Raw genomic sequence first — 25,000 nt, 5'->3', positions numbered from 1 at the left:
CTAAACAAAATTTCATTGAGGGCCCCAACACCTACTCATTATCAGATGCTTCATAAGCCTCATTTACTTGTATGAGTGAGGGGTAGGAGCTCAGGACATAGGTGGGGTGTCTGTAATCGTGCACCCATCATGCACTGCACTTCTTGGGGCAAAATTTCTTAAAGCCACAAAGGAATATCTTAGTTTCACTTCAAAAATATGACTCTTTGTTATATTCTGCATTTATTGTAGGGTTTGTACAATTAAAAGTGGCACATGAAAAAGGACCTTGTATCCACCGTCATTGAGGTGTCCCCCTATATATAATGGCTCCTGTTTCCAATGTGGCATGAGAGAAATATATGACAAGGGAAAATGGTGGAGAGTTCATTTCTTCCTGGAACTTTGCTGCTCACGGGGAGGCCCTGGTGGCGTGGGGGCCCTAAGCCATTGCATAGTTCATTTCTGCCTTGGGCTGACCCTGATCTACCATATTTGTGTGCCTTTGCAATGTGTACATTCACATGCGTTTATTTATCAGATCCATGAGCTGAAACTGAAGGTCCAGGACCTGGGAGGTAAGTTCAAGAAGCCGGCCCTGAGAAAGGTGCGTGTGTCAGCTGAGGAGATGATGAAGGCCCTGCTGGGCTCCAAGCATAAGGGCACCATGGACCTCCGCTCCAACCTCAAGTCCGTCAAGAAAGAGGAGATCAAAGCAAAGGACACAGTACGTACTGTATGGGACACAAACACAGACAGAAAGACAGACTCACATGCACACACACACGCACGCACGCGCACACACGCACGCACGCACGCACGCACGCACGCACACACACACACACACACACACACACACACACACACACACACACACACACATGGGTACCATGGACCTCCACACATATAGGTACTTGTAGGCATGTTGTACATGCATTATGCACAATAGCACAATCTAAATTTGGCTTACATGAGTCTTATGGCATATTAAATCTGCTCATCTGCTCACTAAGAGACATACACATACACACACCCAAAGCACTCCAAAGACTCCACCTTCGTGCCCCAACATCATTTCTACTTAAGTCAATGTGTGCTGTGTAGACACATGAGTCTTGGAGAACATGTTGGTGACAGGGTGGTGAGTGTGTGTTTGCGCGTGTGTGTGCGTGTGTTTGTGCGTGTGTTTGTGCGTGTTGCGTGCCCTCACTGACAGGCATTAATCTTTGTGTACTTTAGGCAGAAGCCGGAGACTGGCGTAAGAACGTGGAGGCCATGTCTGGCATGGAGGGCAGGAAGAAGATGTTCGACGCCTCTGGTGGTGCTCAGTGAGGGGTCACATGACCACAAGGGGAGGAGTCAGGGAGGATGGCCACACGGCACATTTTGGGAGTGTCAGTGCAACACTTAGAGGGCGTAGAACGCTTCTAGTATCTCTCTTAAGGCGCAAAGCTGAACAAAATTACAGACAAACCGAAGCACTCACTTGATTTTAAGTACTCCTGTTTTTTTGCTTTTGTTTTGTTCAATTTACTGGATCGAGTTGGTCCTACACTCCAAGTGTTGAATTAACACCACAAAATATTGTATGTGGAAAGGAGAGTAAAAGATAGCAGAGTGGAGGAAAAGGAGGAGAACGATAAATACATTACGGAACAAAAAGACAATATATAGAAGCAACCTTGAACTAAATGCTAAGCTATTGCCAGGAGAGAGATGCTGTCTTAAGTTGCTGTCTTTGCTACTAGGTAGGTACCTGTGCAGTAAGTGCATGTGAATGAGACAGAACCAAATGGAGCTTAAATGAACATGAGAGTTAGGCCCTCCGCAAACCGGTTCCGACAGCACTCTGGAGCACTATCGGTTCTGAAATTTAAAAAAAAATAAAAGTGAGTGTGTAACACGGAGGGTAATGTGAACTGACTGGAGATTTTACGGTTGGCAAGGCTAGACTTACTCTCTTCCCTTTCTCTCTCATCCTCCTCCCCTGTGTCTTTGCACAGGTAGCTTTACAACCATTTTAAGTCTTTTCTTTCTTTTTTTAGCTGACCAGACATTGGTAATAAACACTACATACATACATGCACATTGCTTTTCGATTTGTGGATATAAATATCCTAATAAAACATGTAAATAATCTTTCCCAAATGTGTGTGGTTGTGTTTTCGCTAGTGCTGTGCAGTATGCCGGTGTGGGCATGTGCTTTAAATCCTTATCCAAAATAAGTGCCAGCCAGTAGGACCTTGAGATAAAGTGTACCCGGGACAATGGTGGCAGTGGTGGTTGTCATGGTGGTGAAATAGATGACACATACTGTAGAGATGGCATGTCGGCAGACAGCTGTCCTGCCCTACAGTGTCCTTGAAGGGCCAAATATAACTGTGCAGTGGCACCTCTTCGACAGAGAGAAAGACAAACAGGAAGGACAGATAGATTGTGTGTGTGTGTGTGTGTGTGTGTGTGTGTGTGTGTGTGTGTGTGTGTGTGTGTGTGTGTGTGTGTGTGTGTGTGTGTGTGTGTGTGTGTGTGTGTGTGTGTGTGTGTGTGTGTGTGTGTGTGTGTGTGTGTGTGTGTGAGACAGAGACAGACAGATGGAGAGATTCACCATTTTCCTTTGAGACTTCCAATAAATGAACACAAATAATTGAAAGAAAATAATAAACGTAAACAAAGTATTATTTAAATACATTTAGCTTAATAAATGTGAGGTGTTCAATCAATGTGGTTCTGTCGGTGGATCATTTCTATTCTGGTATGCATTGTAATGCTGATGGTGGGGTGAGGGGTGGAGTGACTATTTTTTCCATAGGTCACTGAGTTGTCCGCTAGCATTACCCATAGTCCCCATGCCATTACTTAGCTTTTTTCCATCACCAGGTGGGTCATGTTTTATCAAGTGCTTCTCATCTACCTTACTGTGGTGCCCTGCTTAGAGGGACACGGCTCTAGGATTTCAACAGCACTATAATCAGTCAGTAGTTTATATATTTGGTGTTTGGGAATTGAACCTATTCTAAAGAACATCTGACTGTGGTTGAAGACTGTAATGTTACACAATCTAATAATCTGTTTGAGTTGATGACAAAACACGCAATGGAATGCTCAGCTATGGTGGCTGAAGTATCAGGGATTTTAGGTGTACCAGCTGTACTACTCTACATTTTTGAATACAATAACAATAAAGGACATATGATGTAAAATATATGATAATTCCCTTTATTTTCTTGCTAAAATGTAGAGAACAGTACAACTGGTGCCCCTAAAGTGGCAAATATGGCACTGATATACAACCATTTTTCTTTATGAGAGTGCCTTCTCGTAAAGAACGCCTCTAATTTACAAGCCACCGTATATACTGTAGTCTCACTCAATGTTGGTCATGTAGATATATTGCAGTATCCACTTCCCTTTTTGCTGCCATTAAATACCCTTAAGGCCTACCTGCACTGAGCTGTATGTGCCTGTTGGTGAAATATACAAGACACAGCGGAACCTGGATTACTTTCAATCAACATCAATCTTGACCCTATTCTGCACTGTACACCTTCAGGTAACTTATCTATCTATCTATCTATCTATCTATCTATCTATCTATCTATCTATCTATCTATCTATCTATCTATCTATCTATCTATCTATCTATCTATCTATCTATCTATCTGTCTATCTATCTTTCTATCTGTCTTTCTGTCTGTCCGTCCCTCTATCTATCTGTCTGTCTCTCTGTCTGTCCGTCCCTCTATCTATCTGTCTGTCTCTCTGTCTGATCGGGTCTGTCTCTCTGTCTGTCCGTCCCTCTATCTATCTGTCTGTCTCTCTGTCTGATCGGGTCTGTCTGTCTGTAATAAATGGCCTTCTACTCAAACAGTGGTCAAGTGGATTTAGAGGGTTTTGCATCTGAACTCTACATGTGTTGAGCAGCTCTTCATAGTCTGTATTTGTGTCTGTAGGATGGAGACTCTTGTGCATTCCTGTGGCCTGTCCTCCATGTTGCTGTTGCTGCTTCTGGATGCTCAAGTAAGGGCCGTTCCCCAACTCCAACACCACACATCTCCGACTACACCATGTGATGCCACTGACGCTGTTCGGGTGGACCTGTCCAATCACAATCTGACCTCTGTGCCCTCCTCCACCATTCCAAAGAACACCTGTTACTTGGACTTATCCTACAACAGGATTTCTGAGCTTCGGAGTGATGACTTGGCCCAGCTCTGTGACCTGCGTGTGCTGAGGATGGTGTCCTGTGGTCTGTCCAAAATATCGCCTGATGCTTTAAGGTATAACCCAAAGCTTCAGGAGCTTCATCTTGCCTCCAACAAACTCACAGTCATACCAGAGCTGCCAGCAATTCGCCGGCTGTCCATCTTAGATTTGTCTGACAATGTCTACGCATCTTATGCTCTGGGAAAGTCCTTCCAGGAGCTGAAAAGCCTTGAAACGCTTTCTCTTGGGAGTCCAGTCGCTGCAAGGATCAATTGCTCCGACTTGGCTTCATTAGAAGGACTCCCACTGAAGCAGCTCAGGCTTGGGGCTGGGGTTGAGCTGAGTGGGTACCAGTCTGGTTCGCTCTCTCGGCTAATACATCTGGAGGAAGTAATACTGAACATGACATTCTGCGACTGTCAGCAAGCTTTCAAGAACATCCTCAAGGACCTGGTCAGCACTAGGGTGGCAAGGCTAACGTTGGTTAGGTTTCTTCCATCACTATGCAACGTGTCATCTGACCTCTTTGTAGGACTGAGGAACTTCACTCAATTGCGATGGCTCACCTTCAAGGAGGTCTGGTTCAATAGCTCCACGCTGGTACAAACCATGTCCAACGTCCTCCAGTCTCCCATCGAAGCCCTGGTCTTCCTAAACATGACCTACAATGAGGACACGGCTGATGGTTTTCATTTGTTTGACATTGCAACGCACAGCAGACTTGGACAACTTAGGGCGATGATTTTCAATCATTACGTTTACCACAGTCTTCAATATATTTTCAAATACCCTGAGGTCCAGGTGAATACGTCTCTCTTTTCCGGCCTGAAGAAAGTACAATTTTCTGATGCTGGTATAAATGTAATGCCTTGTGGTCTTCTGGGCAACCTGCCTGCTTTGGAGGTACTAGATCTGTCACACAACCTACTGAAGCCAACAGGCCTGTGGTATAAATGTCCAGACACAGATATATTCCCAGCCCTCAGTGCTCTCATCCTGAGGGGTAATGCGTTTGAAGATCTTTCAGACGTTGCAAAGTATATCGGAGAATCTATGAAGTCTCTGAGGAAGCTGGATTTGAGTATCAACCCTGTGAAGTTGCACAGTCTCCCGTCTTGGCCCTCCTCCTTGCATTATATATCCCTAAGCGATACTGAGTTGGGTCAGAACGTGTTTGGCCACCTGTCCCCAAACTTCTTCTTTGTTAACCTATCCAGAGCGTCCATTGAGACTCTGGACACGGACTCGCTTGTGAGTCTCACACAGCTGAAGACCCTTGTTCTCACCTCCAATCACATAGAGGGGCTGCCTCTGAATCTGTCTCTGCCACAGTTGGAGGAGCTTTATGTAGACAACAACAAGATAAGCTCTTTTGACCTGAAGTCTTTCAGAGGGTTGCCAAAGCTCAAGAGAGTCCATGCAGGCCATAACCCCTTTGTCTGTGACTGTGCTCTACACACGTTTTTGACTCTATTCAATGAGTCTATGCTGGTGGGTTGGCCATTCGACTACAGGTGCCATTCCCCAAGCCACCTAGCCGGGACCCTCTTGAAGGAGTTCCACCCCAGCGTGGTGTCCTGTAATCTCTGGATACAGACCTCCATCGGCCTGACGGTGGTCCTCGTCCTGTGTGGGGTTCTGGCCTGGGTCTTCAGGGCCGTGGATGGAGCGTGGTACCTGCGCATGGTATGGGTGTGGCTGGCCGTCAAGCGACGAAGTCAGAGGGACAGGGACAGCCGATTGGCAAGAGTCATATTCCGCTTTGACGCCTTCATCTCGTACAGCCACAGCGATGCAAACTGGGTGGAGACGCAGCTGGTGCCGCATCTGGAGGGCGCAGGACTCCACTTGTGCCTCCACGAGCGCGACTTCCTGCCTGGGCGCTGGATCATCGACAACATTGTGGACAGTGTGGAGCAGAGTCGCCGCGTGCTCTTTGTGCTGTCGTGCAGCTTCGTGCACAGCGAGTGGTGCAACTACGAGCTGTTTTTTGCTCAGCACCATGCCCTCGGCGAACGACACCGGCTGCGGCACCGGGCGCTGGACTCCCTGGCGTTTGTGCTGCTGGAGCCCATTCCACTCGACTCCCTGCCACGGAAGTTCCTTCGTCTGCAGGCACTGCTGCGTCGGCGGACCTACCTGCAGTGGCCGGTGGAGGAGCAGGAGGCCAAGCGACGGCTGTTCTGGGCCAGCCTCAGGGCGGTGCTGGGCTGCAGCCGGGGAGGAGGCAGCCTGGTGCTGAGACATGGCGCTGAGGAGATGATGCAACTGTGCCGGACTGCTGCTGCACACATGGATGAAACTAAACTCTATCTTACCACCACTACAAATGAGGATGATAGCTCTGCCTAACTACCACTACACACAAGGACGATAGCACACAACCCTGCCTGACCACTGCTACACACAAGGATGGTGACACTGATCTCTACCTGACAACTGCCACACACGAGGAGTATGACACTCTACCGCTACTGGATGATTGATAATGGAAAGGAATGAAAACAGGAAGCTTACCCAGGAAAAAAAATAAAAGTTCCTCCTTAAAGTAGGGAAAAGGTTTGGACAACTCACTCTGATCCCATTTGTATCAATATTTATGATCCGACCATCATGCAGGACATTCATAAAAGTAAGAGTATGCACATCCCCTCTGAGGCCAGGTGCAGGACAAAGGCGCGTCTAATAGTGGAAAAGAGTAGAAGTCTGCACACTGTGGCTCCGCTTTGAACATGTATTCAGGTCATACAACGTTTCGACCCAATGCCTGATGAAGAACCTGTTGGGTCGAAACTTTGTATGACCTAAACAAATTTTCAAAGCGGAGCCAGAGTGTGCGGACTTCTACTCTTTTCCATCATGCAGAACAACAATGGTTGGTTAGATCATACAGAACATATAACAGAAAGTATGAGTGTATTAATATTACAGTATTTCTCAATTGGTTTTGTACATTTCTCGAATCTCTCGCAATTTGCAAAACATAATATTCATTCTCAAAACAGCTTTAACAAATGGCAAAACACCGTGGATGACCTGCAAAACCGAGGCTCTTGCTCAAAACCCAAGTTTTTGTGTCAATGAACGTATCAGTGCCAGCAGAATGGTTAGTCATTGTGTCATACTAGTGTGGTCCGTGTATGGACAAGCCAGTCAAATCGATTTGTCATGTTGTCAATTGAATAGTACACTCTTGAGGATCTTTTCTGAAGCAAAATGTTGTTTAGATTGGATAGGAAATGTTGTAAATTCGACTTTATATTACACTGATCAGATAAGATTGTCCTAGATATACATTTAGACTATGACTATTTATTGACAGGTTTTCTCACTGCAAAATAGGAAAAATAGCAAACTCTGGTTGAGGTGTCAAAATGCGCCCTCTACCATCCCTTTTTACTTGTCTTGCAAGCCCATGTGAAAAAAAATCTAGAACTGTAAAGCAAGATACACGTAAATTTGAAACAATACACTGATACTGTATGAAGTGCATTTACTGTCTTGTGAAATTCTGGGGAAATATTGTAATTTTGCGTGGAGCGTAATTATAAAGGGCACATGAGGCATAGAGTAATATAATGCAGTACAGTGCCTATTGTTGTATTGCATGCCTGTTTTCTCTATCCCTTCTATTGCCTTTGATTAGAGAGAGTCAATATTTACCTGTGAGCAATTTACCAATTCAGATCACATTTATAGATACAAATCCAATGGAAATTATACAGTGCTTATCACATTATGACAGCTTGGTAAGTCATTTTGCATGTCAAGACTTAAACTATGACATAGGGCCTAAATGTTTTGGGGGGTGAGATAGTTTTGTGTATTCAGTGACAATGCTTTTTGAGTGATATGACAAAAGCAATTGATAATGTACGAAAAAGCTGAGAATTGTACACAACCATCTGCATGGTGATGAAAGCATTTGCTAAATGCTGAAAACTATGAGAAACGTATTTTACCATGTGCACAGATAACAGCAGGAAGTCACAATTGAACAAGAAGTTCTGAGAATGATTATTCTGTTGTGAGAAATGTACAAAACCAATTGAGAAATACTGTAACATGTATAGCATTAGTTTTTCTTTTTCATTCATAGAAAATAAAACATTCACACGTTTTTAAATAAAGTGAAAACAAGCCCACATTTGAAACATACGACACTCATACCCTTTTATCTGTATCTGTACCTCTGAGGTCTTGCTTTTGTTGTTTAATAAAAAAAGTTATAAGAAGTAAGTTTTGACTGGCATCACTTGTTTTCACTACTTGATTTCTTGGTAGTCATGAAAGTTCCCACCAGTCAAAAATTGATGAAGAAGAAAAATTGGTGGAGAAATCAGACAAATCCAGTAAGGGTTTTTAATGGGTGAAAAAAGTGTAAAAATCAGACATCCAATGAGGCTTTTTAATGGATGAAAAATAGCTAAGTCTTTTCTAAAATGAATTTTCAATAATAAAAGTTTCCAAATTCATTTGAGATTGGTTACATTTGTAAGTATTCTTTGGCTTGGAAATGTACATTTATGGAAATGTGAAGCACACTCTTAAGCTGCAATACCTAATCTGGTCTAAGTAGGCCCACCTTGCTCTATGAACATTAATTTGGAACTATGCCATATGCTTAGGTCTGTGAAGGTGTGGTTTTATTATTTTTTTAAATCCTTGCACGTGATTATGGCCTTACAGTAACTCTCCCGTCAGATACCACCCACACCACCCCACAACATGACACAGACTACATGGCATGACAATGCAGCTGTTGTAAACACCATTTATTTCAACTTTATGATGAGAAACAGCCCTGTGAGTGTTGGCCCCTCTTCGAAAGAAACACAAGGTTCCCCAAACAAATTCACTTAGAAAAAAAAGAAACAGTTAAGAACTCCTCAACATATTACAGTAACAAACACCCAAAAAAAGATGAATAGGGATCTGCCAGTGCCACGGCACAGGGCAGGATTCAACAATCATGCTTGATATTTACCATCTCCAAAGCGATGGTGGATTTGCAAAAATAATTGTATCTTTACTGTATATGTCTGTGATGCATCGGTCAAAGGGAATTCCGTTTCAGCCCTTTTTCACAACAGTGTGGCAGGCTACTGGCCAATCTCATTCGTACATTGATATGCAAACTAAGATATCAGATTGTCAAGGCATCCCTGAGAGAACAAGGCCGTTATAGTGCAAAAGACAGGTACAGCTATACAGGTAAAGACAGGAACGTACACCTGCACGGGTACAGACAGGGGAAAAGAACACTCTGAAACATTCTGTACCACACACATACTGTAAACCTGAGAGGTATATCCATACTAACAATGGCAAGTTACATGGTAATGTTTCACTTGGATAGTTTGCCTACCGGGACTTCATCTGCGGTTGGATAGTACGTATAAATTAAGCTTCATATTGTTCACCACAAAACCCAGCCCTTAACTTTTGCCTTGTCAAGGGATTGAGATCTCTCTCTCTCTCTCTCTCTCTCTCTCTCTCTCTCTCTCTCTCTCGCTCTCTCTCTCTCTCTCTCTCTCTCTCTCTCTCTCTCTCTCTCTCTCTCTCTCTCTCCATCAGTAACATTTCACACACACACACACACACACACACACACACACACACACACACACACACACACACACACACACACACAGATAAATATAATAGACAGGTAATTCGCAGAAAGAGGAAGTAACAGGTCTGAGATGGAGGAGAGGAGAGGAGAGGAGAGGTTCTTTCCAATACGTGGACTCCCGTCCTCCTCGGCCTGCGCTTGTGGCCTCGCGTTTCGCTAAAGTCTCCCTGCTGTCAGCTTATAGCCACATCAACTTTTGGGGGACTATTCTTTATTCACCAACCGATTGCAAATGACAAAATTACATAAAAATTGCGCTATTGCGAGATTTTGAAACACACTTCTGTCGTCATTGACGTAATCTCGAGGCCACAAGCAGACAAGGACATGGGAGTAAGGAAGGACCCAGTGAAAGTACATTATTTTGCAGCAAGGGAGAAATTGCAAAGACGGACAGTAGAGGGCACCCTTGCTCATCTGCATTGCTGTCAAGCACACAATACTGTTGACGATAGCTTTTTCCCCTTTGTGGACATCCTGGGCCTATAGTACAAAGCTGGTTCAGGAGTAAATCAGGTTATGTTAAGAGGTCATCTAATAGAAGATGATTCTCCAGAAAATGAGGAGTCCAGGCTCTTTGATTAGATGATTTACCTGGGTTAACCTACCTGAACCTGAACCAGCTTTGTAGTATAGGCCCCCTGGATACAGAAAGTAGACGTCTTGATACAGAGCATTTGCTCTGGTCGATTAACAGAAACTGCTGACAGTGAATAGCGCACTTCTTCCCCCACACAGATCAGCTAAGTAGTAAAATCAGCGATAAGAGCACAGGCAGAAGGGAGGGATATCTGGCAGGACTTCTACATTTTCAATCCAGTTTATCTCTCTCCAATCCCTTTACCCAGGCCAAGGACATCCACAGTGCGCAGTGCACATTGGATGAACACATTCACACACAAGATGCCTACTTTCAATGTACTAGTCAAAACAGTCTGAAAATTGTTGAGAAAACTGCATCTGCATTGAAAACGCTACATTTAAAATAGAGTGAATGGTCACCTAACTGAACAACATTGCATTTATGCCCATCAAAAAGCAGAACACGTAGACAAAAAAACAAGGAAAGAATGCTAACACCCCTCAACAAAGATTAAAAACGTGTTTCATCTTCTTAGTGTTTTGGTGGATATTGCTGATATTTTGTGCGTTAGCATCTTCAAAAGTGTGAAAAGTGGCAGGGTATAGCAGGAGGAGAGAACATCTTCATCTACTGCCTCTCCCAGGGAAACCTCTCAGCCTCTCACAGATGCTCACTTTGATGCCCCTTTTCCTGCTGTGTTTGTCCTTTCTCCTGGTGTTACCAAAAAGTGCTGCTACACCGCAGCAAACCCAGCTTACAATGGTACTTCAAAAAATGGGTAATGGTGTGTGTGTGTGTGTGTGTGTGTGTGTGTGTGTGTGTGTGTGTGTGTGTGTGTGTGTGTGTATGTGTGTGTGTGTGTGTGCGTGTGCGTGTGCGTGTGCGTGTGTGTTTGTGTGTGCGCGCGAATAGGTCCATGTCTATGTAATCCAGAGGAGATTCAATTCATTCAAATACACTCTTAAAAAAACACAATAAATAAAAAAAAGCTAAAATGACTCAAAACTAAAAACATGGACTGAATGTTCACATAGTATATTTCTCCCAAGTATTTCTCAGAGTTCACAGTAGAAAGTCATACGACACCACGCCACTAAGTCGCAGTATCCCAGACGCAGTATCCCAGGCCTGGCATCCCATAACAGGATGATGAATCCATCCCAGACAGGATACGAAATATTGAGCCCTTCATCTTGATTGAACTCCTGAGACTGTCGAACAGCCGGCAGAGCAGAGAGGTTGTCCAGAGTGTTGGAATGGCAGTTAACCCCAGACAGCCTTCCTGCTGACCTTCGAGCAGAGCAGGCAGACATGTCATATGCGACAGGTCGAGTACAGTATGTAAAGTGCCGTAGTAGCCATGGTTACGCCGTCATGGTCATCACCATGGTTTGCTGGTCCTAAGCATCTGTCGGTTCCACATGCCGCGCTTGGAGTGGTAGTGATGCAGGAAGTGGCGCAGATGCAGACGCTCCACCTCCAGCCCCGCCTGCAGGATCCTGCAAGACCACAGCAATCGAGCACTGAGCACATTGATTGGGGAAATCGGAAGATCGATCTCATCACTGTGTGTGTGTGTGTGTGTGTGTGTGTGTGTGTGTGTGCATGAGTGTGTGCGTGTGTGTGTGTGTGTGTGTGTGTGTGTGTGTGTGTGTGTGTGTGTGTGTGTGTGTGTGTGTGTGTGTGTGTGTGTGTGTGTGTGTGTGTGTGTGTGTGTGTGTGTGTGTGTGTGTGTGTGTGTGCGTGTGTGATCCGTACCTGTCCAGCAGCTCCCAGTCTTCTCCTCCCCATCGGTTGGTGAATTCCTCAGTGTTCATTCCCCCAGCAGTGACTAGGTCAGACTTGTAGATGCCTAGCAGTCCGAAGCCATTCACCTCCCAATAGCCTAAACACATGCATGCACACACACAGACACACATATACAGTACACACACATGCACAACATGAAAAGTGATGGGAACCATCAAAAGGGTGTTAACATGTAATACAGTATGTATCACACAACTTTCACTATTCATTTTTATTCAACGGTAGCAAGCAGATGAGTTGCTTGTGTTGAAATACATGTTTGTGCTTATGTGTATGTCGGTGTGTGTGTGTGTGTGTGTGTGTGTGTGTGTGTGTGTGTGTCTATGTGCGTGTGTGTGTGTGTGTGTGTGTGTGTGTGTGTGTGTGTGTGTGTGTGTGTGTGTGTGTGCGTATGTGTGTGTCTATGTGCGTGTGTGTGTGCGTGCGTGTATGTGTGTGTATGTGTGTGCGCATATGTGTGTGTGCGTGTGTACCGTCTGGTTCCTGGGGTGTGGCTCCACAGTTGAGCCTCATGACTACGGGGGCGTAAGCCATCTTGCCCTCCACACAGTGTTTCCTTACACTCTCCACGAAGCCCGCGGGGAAGTGGATATGCAGGTCACACAGGAACACAATGCTGTGCTCATCCTGACACAAAGAGAGAAAGAGAGAGAGAGACAGAGACAGAGAGAGAGAGAGAGAGAGAGAGAGAGAGAGAGAGAGAGAGAGAGAGAGAGAGAGAGAGAGAGAGAGAAAGAGAGATAGGGAGAGTGAGAGAGGGAAAGGGGTTGTGAGTTGGCGTGAGTTCACATTGAACATTTAAAAATGTATTTTAGCTTAAAATCTTTTAGTTTATATACACTAGATTTTATATTCTAGTTAAAAATAATCATATAGTAAATTAAATTTGTTTGTTTTAAATGAGAGAGAGAGAGTGTATGTGTGTGTGTGTGTGTGTGTGCGCGTGCGTGTGTGTGTGTGTGCGTGCGTGTGTGTGTGTCTGTGTGTGTGTGTGTGTGTTGTGTGTGTGCATGTGTATGTGTTTCTAACTAACTTTGATGAGATCTATTCCGGCCTGTAGTCCAGCAGCTCGTTCAAAGTTCCCATCCAGTTTCAAGTACTGATAGCTGATAGCATAGACAATGAGAGAGAGGAGAAGACCACACACATGCATTAAAATTCAGACAACTTGGGGGTGCGGTGGTGTAACACGTTAGGTCCCCCACATAGGGCTTGCATGTCCATGGGGACCCAGGTTCGAGTCTGGGTCATCCCAATCCCACCCCCTTCTCTCTCTCCCACTCATTTCCTGTCTCCATCTTCTACTGTTCTCTCTAAATAAAGTCTAAAATGGCCAAAAAAGAAACATTCAACTAGACATGTGTGCCAAAATGTAATCACTTGCTCCTTTTGACATTTCCAACAGTTCCACAATGTTACATCAAACTTTTTGAGTTATCCTGCTGACAGACAAACAGACAGACAGACAGATAGACAAACATAACCTTCTTGGCGGAGGTAAAAATCAAGACAGCTGAAATCTTAATCACCTTTTAAAAACGGTAAGGGAAATGTGCTGTACATTAGACAGTCAGGGGGAAAGGAAAAATATATGGAAATTAGGCGCCATCAGCTGGTGACAAAAAGCACTCAACATTCAGAATTACAGTGGCAATCTGATTCATGACCCAATGCTTTGTGCAATGACTGACTGGAAGTGTTCATACACCACCATGCAACGTGTGTTGATTCAAGACTCACAGTTTGATTTGTTTCATGTGTTAAATGTTTTGGCACTGTTAGAGTCTTTTCACATGAAATGTTTCATTCAGCATAGTGATCATGCCACTTAGCTATGTTTTGAGAGCCACAGTGAATGGAGTGGACTAGTTGCTATTGTGAAAAGAAATTGAGCGGAGGCACTAGATGGCAGCCTGGCTAGCGAATGGAGCAGGTGGTTATTCAAGTTGTAAGTAGTAAGTTCTAGAACGCCCCCATTGAGAAACACTATTCTAGAACCTTTTGAGTGTTAGAAGTGCAGAATAGAGAATCTTTGGTTATATCAAATGTTCTGGCCTTATTACTTTGGCAACGTGGCATTCTGCAGGCTCTTGAGGATGTCCATGTCCGTGCTCTCGAAGTCCGTGATGATGATGTTGAAGTTTTGGTCTCCACTGACCCGGTACAGCTCCTCCATATCCGAGATGAACTGCTGGACCCAGCGAGCCTGGTTCTTCACTGCACACAGAGGAACACAAGGGTTTGTTGTGCATAAGCCTGTGACAGTGACTTGGTGTGCACTACTTCTGCTCAATTAAATGTAAGGTAACAGTGTTTTTTAATAACTTAGCCCCTTAGTGCAGACAGAGCCTCTGTTAATACTTACTAAAGACTCTCTGCATTGTCATTGCAATGTTGGTATGTATTGTTCAGTATTTTCAGCATAGAGGGAATAGGCAGTAGGCAGAGGCTACCATGAACTGTACAATACAATGTGGCACATTATTTTAAGTTAACATCGGTACTCTGCCCTGCCTTTGTCTTCTTCCGCTCTTCTTTTAGTGGCATCTGTCTATATATATATACACTATAATGGGTACATAAAGACTGGTAAGGAAAGTTCTTTATGACTGAGCATGAGGAAGAGAGCGGGTTTGAAAGAATGGACACATACACAGTGGAGCCCTCATGCTTACCTGGAACAATGAAATGGACCATGGCCGCGGGATTCCACTGGAAGCCAACTGGGTTGCATAGCAACGGCCTCTTGCGACTTTTTGTGTATCCGTGGTTACGGGGCAGGTAGTAGACGTATTGTGACACGCGCACCTGGCGACCCTGAGCATTCAACAGCTCCAGCTCCAGCAGATAACGATTTCCCATCATCACATCCTCCCGCTTCTCAACGTTCACCACGTTCACAAGAGTGTATTGCCTACACACACACACAAACACACACACACACACACGCACGCACGCACGCACGCACGCACGCACGCACGCACACACACACGTTGGTAATTCTATAATTACAATCCATGGGCTTTATTTGTCAGTTCCACTAACTTTTAACTTCAACCAACCATTCAACCACAACATTTTGAATTAATAAAAGGTCTTGTGGTGAAAGCTCTGAGGTCTGCAGTTAGCACAATACTCTTAAATGGCAGAAATGCCAAGCTGTGTTATCGTCAACTGTGTCACACATTACCGGTGACAGTTGCTATGACAAAGTTGTTAAATGACACATTTGTTATGGCAGAGTATGGTTTTCTCTCTTAAAATGTTGAGCAAATAATGAGCAAATAATCAACAAAACATTTATCAAATGTTTGTAAATGAGAAAAAATACTAAGTCAACAACACAACAGCCAACTCTGCTGTGAAAATGTATGTTGGTGCTTACTCTTTTACAAACATGTTTTGTTTATATTAAGTTTATTAAAATATGTTAATGAGCTGTTAATAAATATTTTCAGGGACTGTTAATTGTTACACATATACAGTATGTTGCCTACTAAGTTTAGCAGGACATTCACTTTTTGAATGCTCTGATACATGTATACTTCGCAAGCTTGAAAAAAAGCTAGAAAACTGTAACAGCAACAACTCAAACATACACACAGACATACAGACACACAGACACACACACACACAAACACATACGTGCAAAAACCCAAATACTGTACAAACCTCGGCCTCTTCCTGTTGAGTTCCTCCATGAAGGCCCGGACGACCACCAGCGCCTCTGATTGGTCTAGCAGCAGGTTGCCCGACACGTTGCAGTTCAGGTCCAGCCAATCGTTGCGCATCTTGTGCAGGTCGACGGGCTTCAGATGGAAGGTCTGTGCCCAGTTCACTTCCTGGTCGAAGAGCACCTCCTCCTGCTCGCCGTACTCCCAGTTCGACTGCCAGTCCTCCCAGTCATCCTCCGCTTCCTGCTCTCCATTGGTACCTACAGAGGGGAGAGAGAGATGTGAGGAGTGTCTCTTTGTGGACTGTGAATGACCTATTTATTTATGTATTGTATTACAGTAAAGGTGTTCTGTATCGGATTGTGGCCAGAGTAGGTATTGCAACTATGCTGCTCATGGATACTGTGCTACCTAATGCAACATTTGATCTTTTCATGAATATTTACAAAGTGATGTATTCTCTTTACTTTCATGGCTATTTATAGTACATTGTGGATTTTCATGGAGTGCATCAAAACTTTGTATGCTTAACAAAACATATCAGTTCTAACTGTCCAACAGCAATTTCAGCTGTCTATAAACCTGACGTCAACACTGTACACCTGATTCCCCCATACATTTCAATAAGCTTATTTTTGTGTACTTTCAAGTAAAAATGCCCAGTCAGTCATGCCAATCTTAATTCATCGTTAAAGTCGTCCAATATCTCACTAGAATTGTAGAGCTAGACTTTTGAGATGTTTCAAACCTAGTTTTAAGCACTTGGCAATACAAGCATTTTACAGACATTTTCTTGATCTGATATTGAGTCACAGCCAGCCAGTTACTTGGAGAGGTCAAACCTTTGTTTGAGGGAATCTATGGCAGGATTTTTCACTTTCACTTTAACTTTTTATACCTCTGTTCCACCTAGATAACCAGGTATGTTAGACCAAGTGACTCATTATCAGATCAAGAAAATCTTGCTTATATTACTTGTATCAATTAAGACTTGACTGACTGAGTGTTTTTACTTGAAAATAGACTGAAAAATAAGCTTGTTTAAACGTGTGGGGCCATCTGTTTCGCTGTGTTGACATCGTTGTTTGGCATTTTTTTATATTTTTTTATAATTGTTTTTATTTTATTCTATTGTTAAGCACATAATTATACATGTGTTCATGTGCAGTTTTGATGCCCTCCGTGAAAATGTACAATGTTCTGTAAATAGCCACGGAAATTAAGAGAACTAGAAGCACTCAGAGAGTCAAGGAAGCTGCTTGATAGAACATTTGGCTGTGACACTGTGGAGTTCCCACAAATCAATTTCTGGTCACTAGGGCGTCTAGATTTATAGGCCAGTAATGATGAAGATTCTTTCAAAAGGTCCTGGTTCCGGGTCGTGCTCCGGATCACCACCAGAATTGAATCACTTGTTTCTTGGGTCACTACTAACAACTCCACAAAGTTTCAGCCCACAGTCTCCATTGGCACTTCTAGAGGAGAGAGTGATAAGTGTATTTTATTTCTATTTCTTATTTATTGATGTGTTGTACTACTAAAGGAGCTGTTGGAGGTCAAGGAAAGCTGTCCAAAGGAAAAATTGTGAGAATGTTTCATGCAGGCTACACTAAGTTTGCCAAAAATGTCAAGTCAAGTCAACTCACCTTTATCTCTGGTGTCTGTGTCACGTGCATCTGCCCTCCCGTCCTCGTCCTCCTCCTCTCTCCTGCCGTGGATGCTGTTGCCAGTGACAAGTGAATGGGCCATCTGGAAATGATCGTCCCTCCAGGGTTCACCAACATTAGGTATACCATCGTGTGCTTTGTCCATGTAGAGTTTGTCTTTGTTCCTGGCAAGGTCATTGTTCTTGTCCTTGTGGCCTGTCTTTGATGCCCTGTTGAGCTCATTTCTTACTTCCTCTTTCATCCGAGACTCCTCACCCTTCCTGGGTTCACCAACATCATTGGGTATATCGTGGTCAACCAACAGTGGTGATTTTTTGCGTGTTTTGTCCATGTAGAGTTTGTCTTTGTTCCTGCCCAGGTCATAGTTGTCCTTGTGGCCTGTTTTTGATGCCATGTTTGGCTCCTTTACCACGTCCTGCTCCATCTGAGGCTCCTCCCACTTGTTGTTCTGTTCCCACGCCTTGTCTTTGACCTTGACCTGGCCCTGTTCTCTGACCTTGGGCTGACCCAGTTCTCTCACGGAGTTGGGCTTCATTGTTGGCTTGAGCACGTTCTCTGGTTCATCAGGTTGCGAATTTTGATGGAGAATATTCTCGTTTTGATAAAGTGGCCTTTCTTTTAGTGGTCGTGACTTCTCTTGACGCAAATTCGACCTCTCTATAACCGGACCCTGTGCTTCGTTGATCTGGTTCTGTGCATCACCGACCCGAAACCCAATGTCCTTGTGTTGTGCCTTCACGTCACGATTGAACTGATGATCCCTCTTTGACAGATCCTGGTCCTCTCGATTTGGCAGATCTGGCTTTTTGTCCTGTATCTGTTCTCTTGTGACTGGGAATTGTGCCTTTTCGGGTGGTGCCTGTGCTCTTGCAACTGGCATGTGAGCATTGTGAGGTCGCACGTGGATTTTTTCAATTGAAAGGTGAGTGTCTCTGGGTTGAGCTACGATTGGTTGATCGAGATCTTGGTGGGGTGCCTTCACGTCCCTGATTGGTTGATCCGGTTCTTTTTGTAGTGCCTTTTCTTCTCGGTTTGGTAGATGAGCTTCCCTAGCTGGCTCTTCATGTCCTCTGTATTGACCAAGTTCATATTTAAATGGAGCCTCTTCTCTAATTGCAGGATCAACCTCCTTGTGTTCAAGACGTTCTGCTTCAGCTAGCTTCAGTGATTTTAAAAGATTTTTTATTTGGGTTCTATTAGACATATTGTGTGCTGCAGTATCTCGATCCTCTTTTAAATGGCCCTGCTGGTTCTGGGTTCCATTTGACCTCTTCAACGGCACTGCATTCAGCTGTAGTGCGCTTTTCAAAGGCACAGCTGGAACAGGCTCTTCTAAGTGAGTTCTGGACCGTTTCTGGACCTCGTTGGGAATGTTCTGCTCTCCTGGTGCTCCTCTGTTGTGTTCTTCTTCCAGCGTCTTCTTCTTTCTTTTCCGTTTCTTTCTAGGTTTCTGGTGAACTAAGACACCCTGAGACTCTTTAGTAAGGTTTTTCTGCATCGCCACCTTCAGTAATTCTTGGGCATCGTTTTGATTATGCAAGTCTTTTTTAGGTGCATGCCTGTACTCTATGTTATCAGGGTGATTCCTCTGGTTCCGTCTCTGAGTTCTAACTGGTTCCTTCTGCATTACCTGAGGTTCCTGTTCCTGCGGGTTCCCACCTTTTCTTTGCAAGTTCTGCTCCTCCCTGACGCCATTCCTTATACGCTCTGGTGGATTTTTCAGCTGGACTGGTCCGTTCCTACGTGCTCTGTATGATAGCTGCTTGGGAAGGTCGTCTGCTGGGTCTTCCTGTGGGAGCATGTTCTCGAGAGCAAAGAGCTTACGCTGGCGATGGTGCGCGTAGTCATCATAATCATCTCCATAGTCAGGTATCTCGTTTTGTTGCTTTTCTAGCTTCTTCTCTCTCTCACGCAATGACTGCCTGACATCCTCTGAGAGGTTGAGAGAGAAACACACAATGACTTTTCAGTAGTCTTTACTGACATTCAATGCATAAAGAAATGTGCATAAAGAGTGTGTGTGTGTGTGTGTGTGTGTGTGTGTGTGTGTGTGTGTGTGTGTGTGTGTGTGTGTGTGTGTGTGTGTGTGTGTGTGTGTGTGTGTGTGTGTGTGTGTGTGTGTGTGTGTGTGTGTGTGTGTGTGTGTTTGTCTTACACACAGTGGAGTGAAGAGGAGAGAGGTAATGAGGAGAAGAGATACCTTCTGAAGAGGTGACAGTGGAGAGGAGAGGAGATAGGGAGGCAAAAAGAGAAGGAGATGAAATATCACCTGTAGGTTTGATGTAACTGTTCTCACTAACAACCCCATCCAGGTCCATGTTCCAGGCAAATCCCAGGCTGTAGAAAAAACAGAGAACCCTAATGTCAGATTACACACACACAGGACAGCATTGGCTTCTAATGGCAGATATGTGGGAGAGAGCTCAATGAAAAAAGAGGCACACACAAAGCTCATGTAGAAAAATGTATATTGTAGCCGAAAAGTTACATAAGAAGTCAGTGGCTAAAACTGGAGCAACAGACTTTTCGGAGATAGTCCATTTTCAAATGTCAACATTTGATGTGAGAAAGGGGGAAAGAGATGTTTGCCCCACCTTCTACACCCTGAATGATAGCATTGTGTTGATTCTAAGAGCATTCATGAGTCATTCTGACACTCCAGTGTGCCATGCTGCTTTGGTATTGTTATTTGTCTCATATATCATCACGTGGCTATAATGTGTGTGTTTAAGTAGCTCCTTAATAACCTTTTGGAAGAAGCTTTTTACTAACTGCACAAACAGAGCATTAAACATCCTTAAAGATCACACACACCCTGGTCACAGGCTCTTCACCATGCTACCATCTGGCAGGCGCTTTAGGACTCTGCGTGCCCGCACTACGAGAATGAAGGACAGCTTTTACCCTACTGCCATTAGACTCTTGAACTCAATTCGTCACCTGCCCCCCCTCAATACTTCAGGACTATCGATACTGTGAGATGCACATGGATTTTTATGGATTTTTATGGATTTTTATATATTATTTATTTACTGTTAATATATCTTTTATTTGGTGGGCATTTGTGGGTTGCTACTAAACATAATCTCGCTATATTTATATAGTGACAATAAAAGTCTACTCTACTCTCACGGCGGCTGCCGTTACCCTAAGTTTCCCCTAAAGAGATTAATAAACATAATAAGTCTAAGTCTAAGTCTCTACTCTACTCTACTCATGTTTTCCTGTCATTAAGGCAAACGTCTACTATATGTGAAATTCTCATTTGGACAGTGACCATTACACTCCATATAGACAAAACCCAGTTGTAAACCCTTCATCATTTGTTTTTATTCTGTCCCAGCACCTGTGTTTTCGTGTGCCACATACAGCCGGTATGCTCTATGTCATTACCTCCATAAGACCTCTGATAGTGTACATATCCATAGACAAAAAAGGGGCCGATTGCGTCACTGGCTAGATAAAAAGTGGACACAAATCGATAAAATCCAGTAAAATATGGTGCTCATCAAAGAAGGGCCTCCAATGCGTGTAGACAGTGTTTTAAACCCTTTTCCAGCAGGGCCATCTGCTCAAAGATGCTACACTCCCTACTGTCTATGCAGAGTTGTAGAAAGTAGCAGTAGAAGTACTGTTAAATTAAATTACAACACTATTAGTATGATGTTACATAGGTGCAACTACATAATATCATACTAGTGTTGTAATTACATCCATAACTGTACTTCTACTTCTACTTTATTCAATTTTGTGTGTGTGATAGTGACTCAAATGTTTCCTTTTTATTTGACATTTGAATAGATATTCATTACCTGGGGTGATAGACTCGGCTGTAGAAGCACTTATTTCCGTCTTCCATGTGTGTGAGCCTTGTGAAATCATTGGGGAAGACGTAGGTAAGGTGGACCTAATGAACACAGAAACACAATATTAATGCAATTACACTTTCAAGAAAAGCCAATTGTTGGCATTTCTGGTGAAATGGGCTTAAAACAACAACATTCAAGAAAACCCTATTGTTTTTTTTTTGTTTTTTTTTAAATAGCTTTAACAAGTACGTGCGTGCGTGCGTGCGTGCGTGCGTGCGTGCGTGCGTGCGTGCGTGCGTGCGTGCGTGCGTGCGTGCGTGCGTGCGTGCGTGCGTGCGTGCGTACTGCGCCCACTGTATATGTGTGGGTGTTCTGATGGTGTATGTGCTGCAGGACCTGGGTGTGTTAATGTGATTGGGTGTTTGTTGAGGGTGTGGATGGAATGTACTTATACATTCTCTAAGCACACTGAATGGCATTTGAGTGTGATAATGTGCTATAATGTGCTGTGTTGATTTGAATGTACTTACGAACTGCAGCCCCTGGTAGCGGGACAGAGGGAACCCTTTGATGGTGTAGCTGGGCTTGTAGGCACAGTCAGGAAGGATACGCGTCAGCTCTAAGGGGTCTATCAGGGGTACTACAGACACACACACACACACACACACACACACACACACACACACACACACACACACACACACACACACACACACACACACACACACACACACACACACACACACACACACACACACACACACACACACACACACACACACACACAAGCAGGGAAACATATTGACATTGACATAAGATATTTTCATATTTTGTAACTTCAAAAAGTGTATCATCATTAGTGTCTGAAAAATATCATTTGTGTAACAAAAAATCTCCAAACTTAAAAACAAATAAAATATTTGTTTATATTGTATTGCTCTATATAATTTTAGATACCTAAATATGTGTCCCACATTCTTGGCCCACCTAGCCATTTCTCTGTTGCTCTCTGGGCATGAATTTGTGTGTGCGTGTGTACGTGTGCGTGTGCGTGTGCACGGGCACGTGCACATGCACGTTCGTGTGTGTGCAGTATGTGTTCATGTGTCTACACAAGACAGGAGAGCCCTCCAGCGAGTTATCAGGCTTGCTCGACGTGTAATAAAAAATGAACTACCCAACATCCATAGTCTTTATAACCAACAATGTTTAAGGAATGCCAAATGCATAATATCTGAACCCGCCACCACCCCAGCTACACACACTTCACCCTACTAACACCTGGCCGCAGATACAGAATCATGCCCACGGCGTGCCCACATCAGCCGACCAAGGGGCAGCTTCTTCCCTCAAGCCATCAACCATGAGCCGCCATAGACAAGAACCACTCCTCCTTCACTCATCTCTTTTTTAAATCTTAAAAAAAAATTTTTTTACTGCATTTCATTCTTCAGTCAGAGTGTGTGCGTGTGTCTTACGCTGGTGGAATGTGTCCCTGAGGTCATCTTGCAGCATGTCAGCTACATGGGGCGGGGCCTGAGGTCTGCTAGTGGGCGGAGTTACATGGCTGGCTACAGTTTGGGGAATGTGTGACACATCACTCATCTTCAGAGAAGACTCATCTGGGAAGTCACACACACACACACACACACACACACACACACACACACACACACACACACACACACACACACACACACACACACACACACACACACACAGGGGTATCAGTACAATGCAATATCAATTCTGTGTGAGAGAGAGTGTCAGAGAGAGAGAGAGAGAGAGAGAGAGAGAGAGAGAGACAGACAGACAGACAGACAGACAGACAGACAGACAGAGAGAGAGAGAGAGAGAGAGAGAGAGAGAGAGAGAGAGAGAGAGAGAGAGAGCACACAGAAGAAAACACACTCATCGATGTTGCTATGCATGTAGTTGGCCAAGTGTGCCTGACATGTGTGTGTGAAAAAGTCAAAGTCAGCTTTGTGCCAGGCACAGGACAGAACAGAGATGAACATTCAGTTGCAAGACAACATGTAATGTAGAACAACACTGAGTAATGTGAAGAGTGTGTGTTTCAACACGTAGTAATGCAGAACCACATGTAGTCACATGACGTGTGTGTGTTTGTCTTAGTAATGTAAAGTGTGTTTGTGTGTTTGTCTTACTGGTGTAGAGGGAGATGTGCTGGGAGTCAACAACTGTAAACTGCGATTCAGCCTTATTCGGCCGCCACTGTGGAGGGAAACATGCAATTACAGACGAGTAAACACACACACACACACACACACACACACACACACACACACACACACACACACACACACACACACACACACACACACACACACACACACACACACACACACACACACACACACACACACACAACTGTGCCCAAAAATACTTCGCCATCTGGATTAGGCGACCATAGAATTAGCCAACAAGTATCTAGTGATGAACATGAAGAGCTATAGGCCTATATTCATCACTAAGTGAAACCCATATATACATCATCTACATCTAAACAGCAAGTATACATGTACAAGCATACTGACACATCTACGTGAATTTACTGTAAGATTACAAATCGACTAAGTAGTTATTTGTATATTCTTGTAACTTTCCGTATGTGATAAACTGCTTAGATCATGGGTGGGGAACCTATGTCTAGAGGGCCCGTTTACAGCCCTTGAGGCCGTTTTATCCGGCCCCCGGCATGATTTAATGTTATCCAGCTTCACATGAAGTATAACACGTTTTGTAAAGGAATCTTAAAACTTAAGTTTGCAATACAATTTAGTTCTATTTCAGGTGACCTAGAGAAGGCAGGGTCTGTTTAAAAGGTGGATACCTTCAATATATGCTCAAAGTGCATGGGGAAATCCTGGTTTGTGTTCATAGTACAGCCCTTGGAGGAACTTGAAGTGGCCCCTCGAATGAAAAAGGTTCCCCACCGCTGACTTAGATGAATACAATAGCCTTGGTTAATCTGAACCCCACAAGAAACTCTGTCTTGGGTAGCCGTTTCTTAAGAGTGTTGGTTGAGAGTATCACTTTGGATTAAAACCGTTCTTGTAAACTCTGTGGGCCAGATGAAATGGCTCAGTTGGCTGCATGTAACATGTGTGTGTGTTAACCAAATGTTTGAGACATTGAAGGTTCCATACAAACACATACCGCAACCTCCACGTGATCCGTCCCCTTATCATCCTGCTTGTGGATGAGCTCGAAGAAATACCTATGCTTCATTAGAAGTCTAGAGGGGATAGTACACACACACACACACACACACACACACACACACACACACACACACACACACACACACACACACACACACACACACACACACACACACACACACACACACACACACACACACACACACACACACACACACACAAAGGCTTCGTTAGAACACTATGAGGTCAAGTGCTACACACACACACACACACACACACACACACACACACACACACACACACACACACACACACACACACACACACAAACATACACACGCAAAGACAGACATCCCCCCTTCATATGCACACCTGCCCACAACCTCACAAACTCACCAAACACACAACCAAACAACAGTGGAAAATTTTTTAGGTCTGTGGTTTCCATTGTACTTT

The 25,000-nt window shown here is 44.0% G+C and overlaps 3 protein-coding genes across 3 annotated transcripts in view; 2 read left to right on the top strand and 1 right to left on the bottom strand.

The window, feature by feature from the left end:
- Positions 1–2,121, top strand: part of tnni1c (troponin I, skeletal, slow c) — a 6,701-nt gene extending 4,580 nt beyond the window's left edge. The window contains exons 5-6 of the mRNA XM_063196485.1: positions 521–706; positions 1,219–2,121. Of these exons, the coding sequence (XP_063052555.1) occupies positions 521–706; positions 1,219–1,311 (279 nt within the window). The 3' untranslated portion in view covers positions 1,312–2,121. The remainder of the gene's footprint in view (positions 1–520; positions 707–1,218) is intronic.
- A 1,714-nt stretch (positions 2,122–3,835) lies between these two features.
- LOC134447156 (toll-like receptor 2 type-2) lies at positions 3,836–6,854 on the top strand. The gene has a single exon (XM_063196483.1). It carries the CDS (start codon positions 3,931–3,933, stop codon positions 6,532–6,534), a length of 2,604 nt encoding a protein of 867 aa, XP_063052553.1. The 5' UTR covers positions 3,836–3,930; the 3' UTR covers positions 6,535–6,854.
- Positions 6,855–11,290: 4,436 nt separating this feature from the next.
- The window catches only part of b4galnt3b (beta-1,4-N-acetyl-galactosaminyl transferase 3b), a 45,915-nt gene continuing 32,205 nt past the window's right edge, over positions 11,291–25,000 (bottom strand). The window contains exons 8-21 of the mRNA XM_063196479.1: positions 24,540–24,618; positions 23,528–23,594; positions 22,838–22,981; positions 21,890–21,999; positions 21,363–21,457; positions 19,820–19,887; positions 17,530–19,482; positions 15,882–16,143; positions 14,885–15,123; positions 14,273–14,426; positions 13,243–13,315; positions 12,683–12,836; positions 12,159–12,285; positions 11,291–11,899 (exon numbers count right to left, since the gene is read on the bottom strand). Of these exons, the coding sequence (XP_063052549.1) occupies positions 11,782–11,899; positions 12,159–12,285; positions 12,683–12,836; positions 13,243–13,315; positions 14,273–14,426; positions 14,885–15,123; positions 15,882–16,143; positions 17,530–19,482; positions 19,820–19,887; positions 21,363–21,457; positions 21,890–21,999; positions 22,838–22,981; positions 23,528–23,594; positions 24,540–24,618 (3,643 nt within the window). The 3' untranslated portion in view covers positions 11,291–11,781. The remainder of the gene's footprint in view (positions 11,900–12,158; positions 12,286–12,682; positions 12,837–13,242; positions 13,316–14,272; positions 14,427–14,884; positions 15,124–15,881; positions 16,144–17,529; positions 19,483–19,819; positions 19,888–21,362; positions 21,458–21,889; positions 22,000–22,837; positions 22,982–23,527; positions 23,595–24,539; positions 24,619–25,000) is intronic.

Source organism: Engraulis encrasicolus, chromosome 4 (assembly GCF_034702125.1).
Source record: "Engraulis encrasicolus isolate BLACKSEA-1 chromosome 4, IST_EnEncr_1.0, whole genome shotgun sequence".
Lineage (NCBI taxonomy): Eukaryota > Metazoa > Chordata > Actinopteri > Clupeiformes > Engraulidae > Engraulis > Engraulis encrasicolus.
The sequence above is the reverse complement of the archived record's forward strand: the minus strand, read 5'-3'. Positions and strand labels throughout refer to the sequence as shown.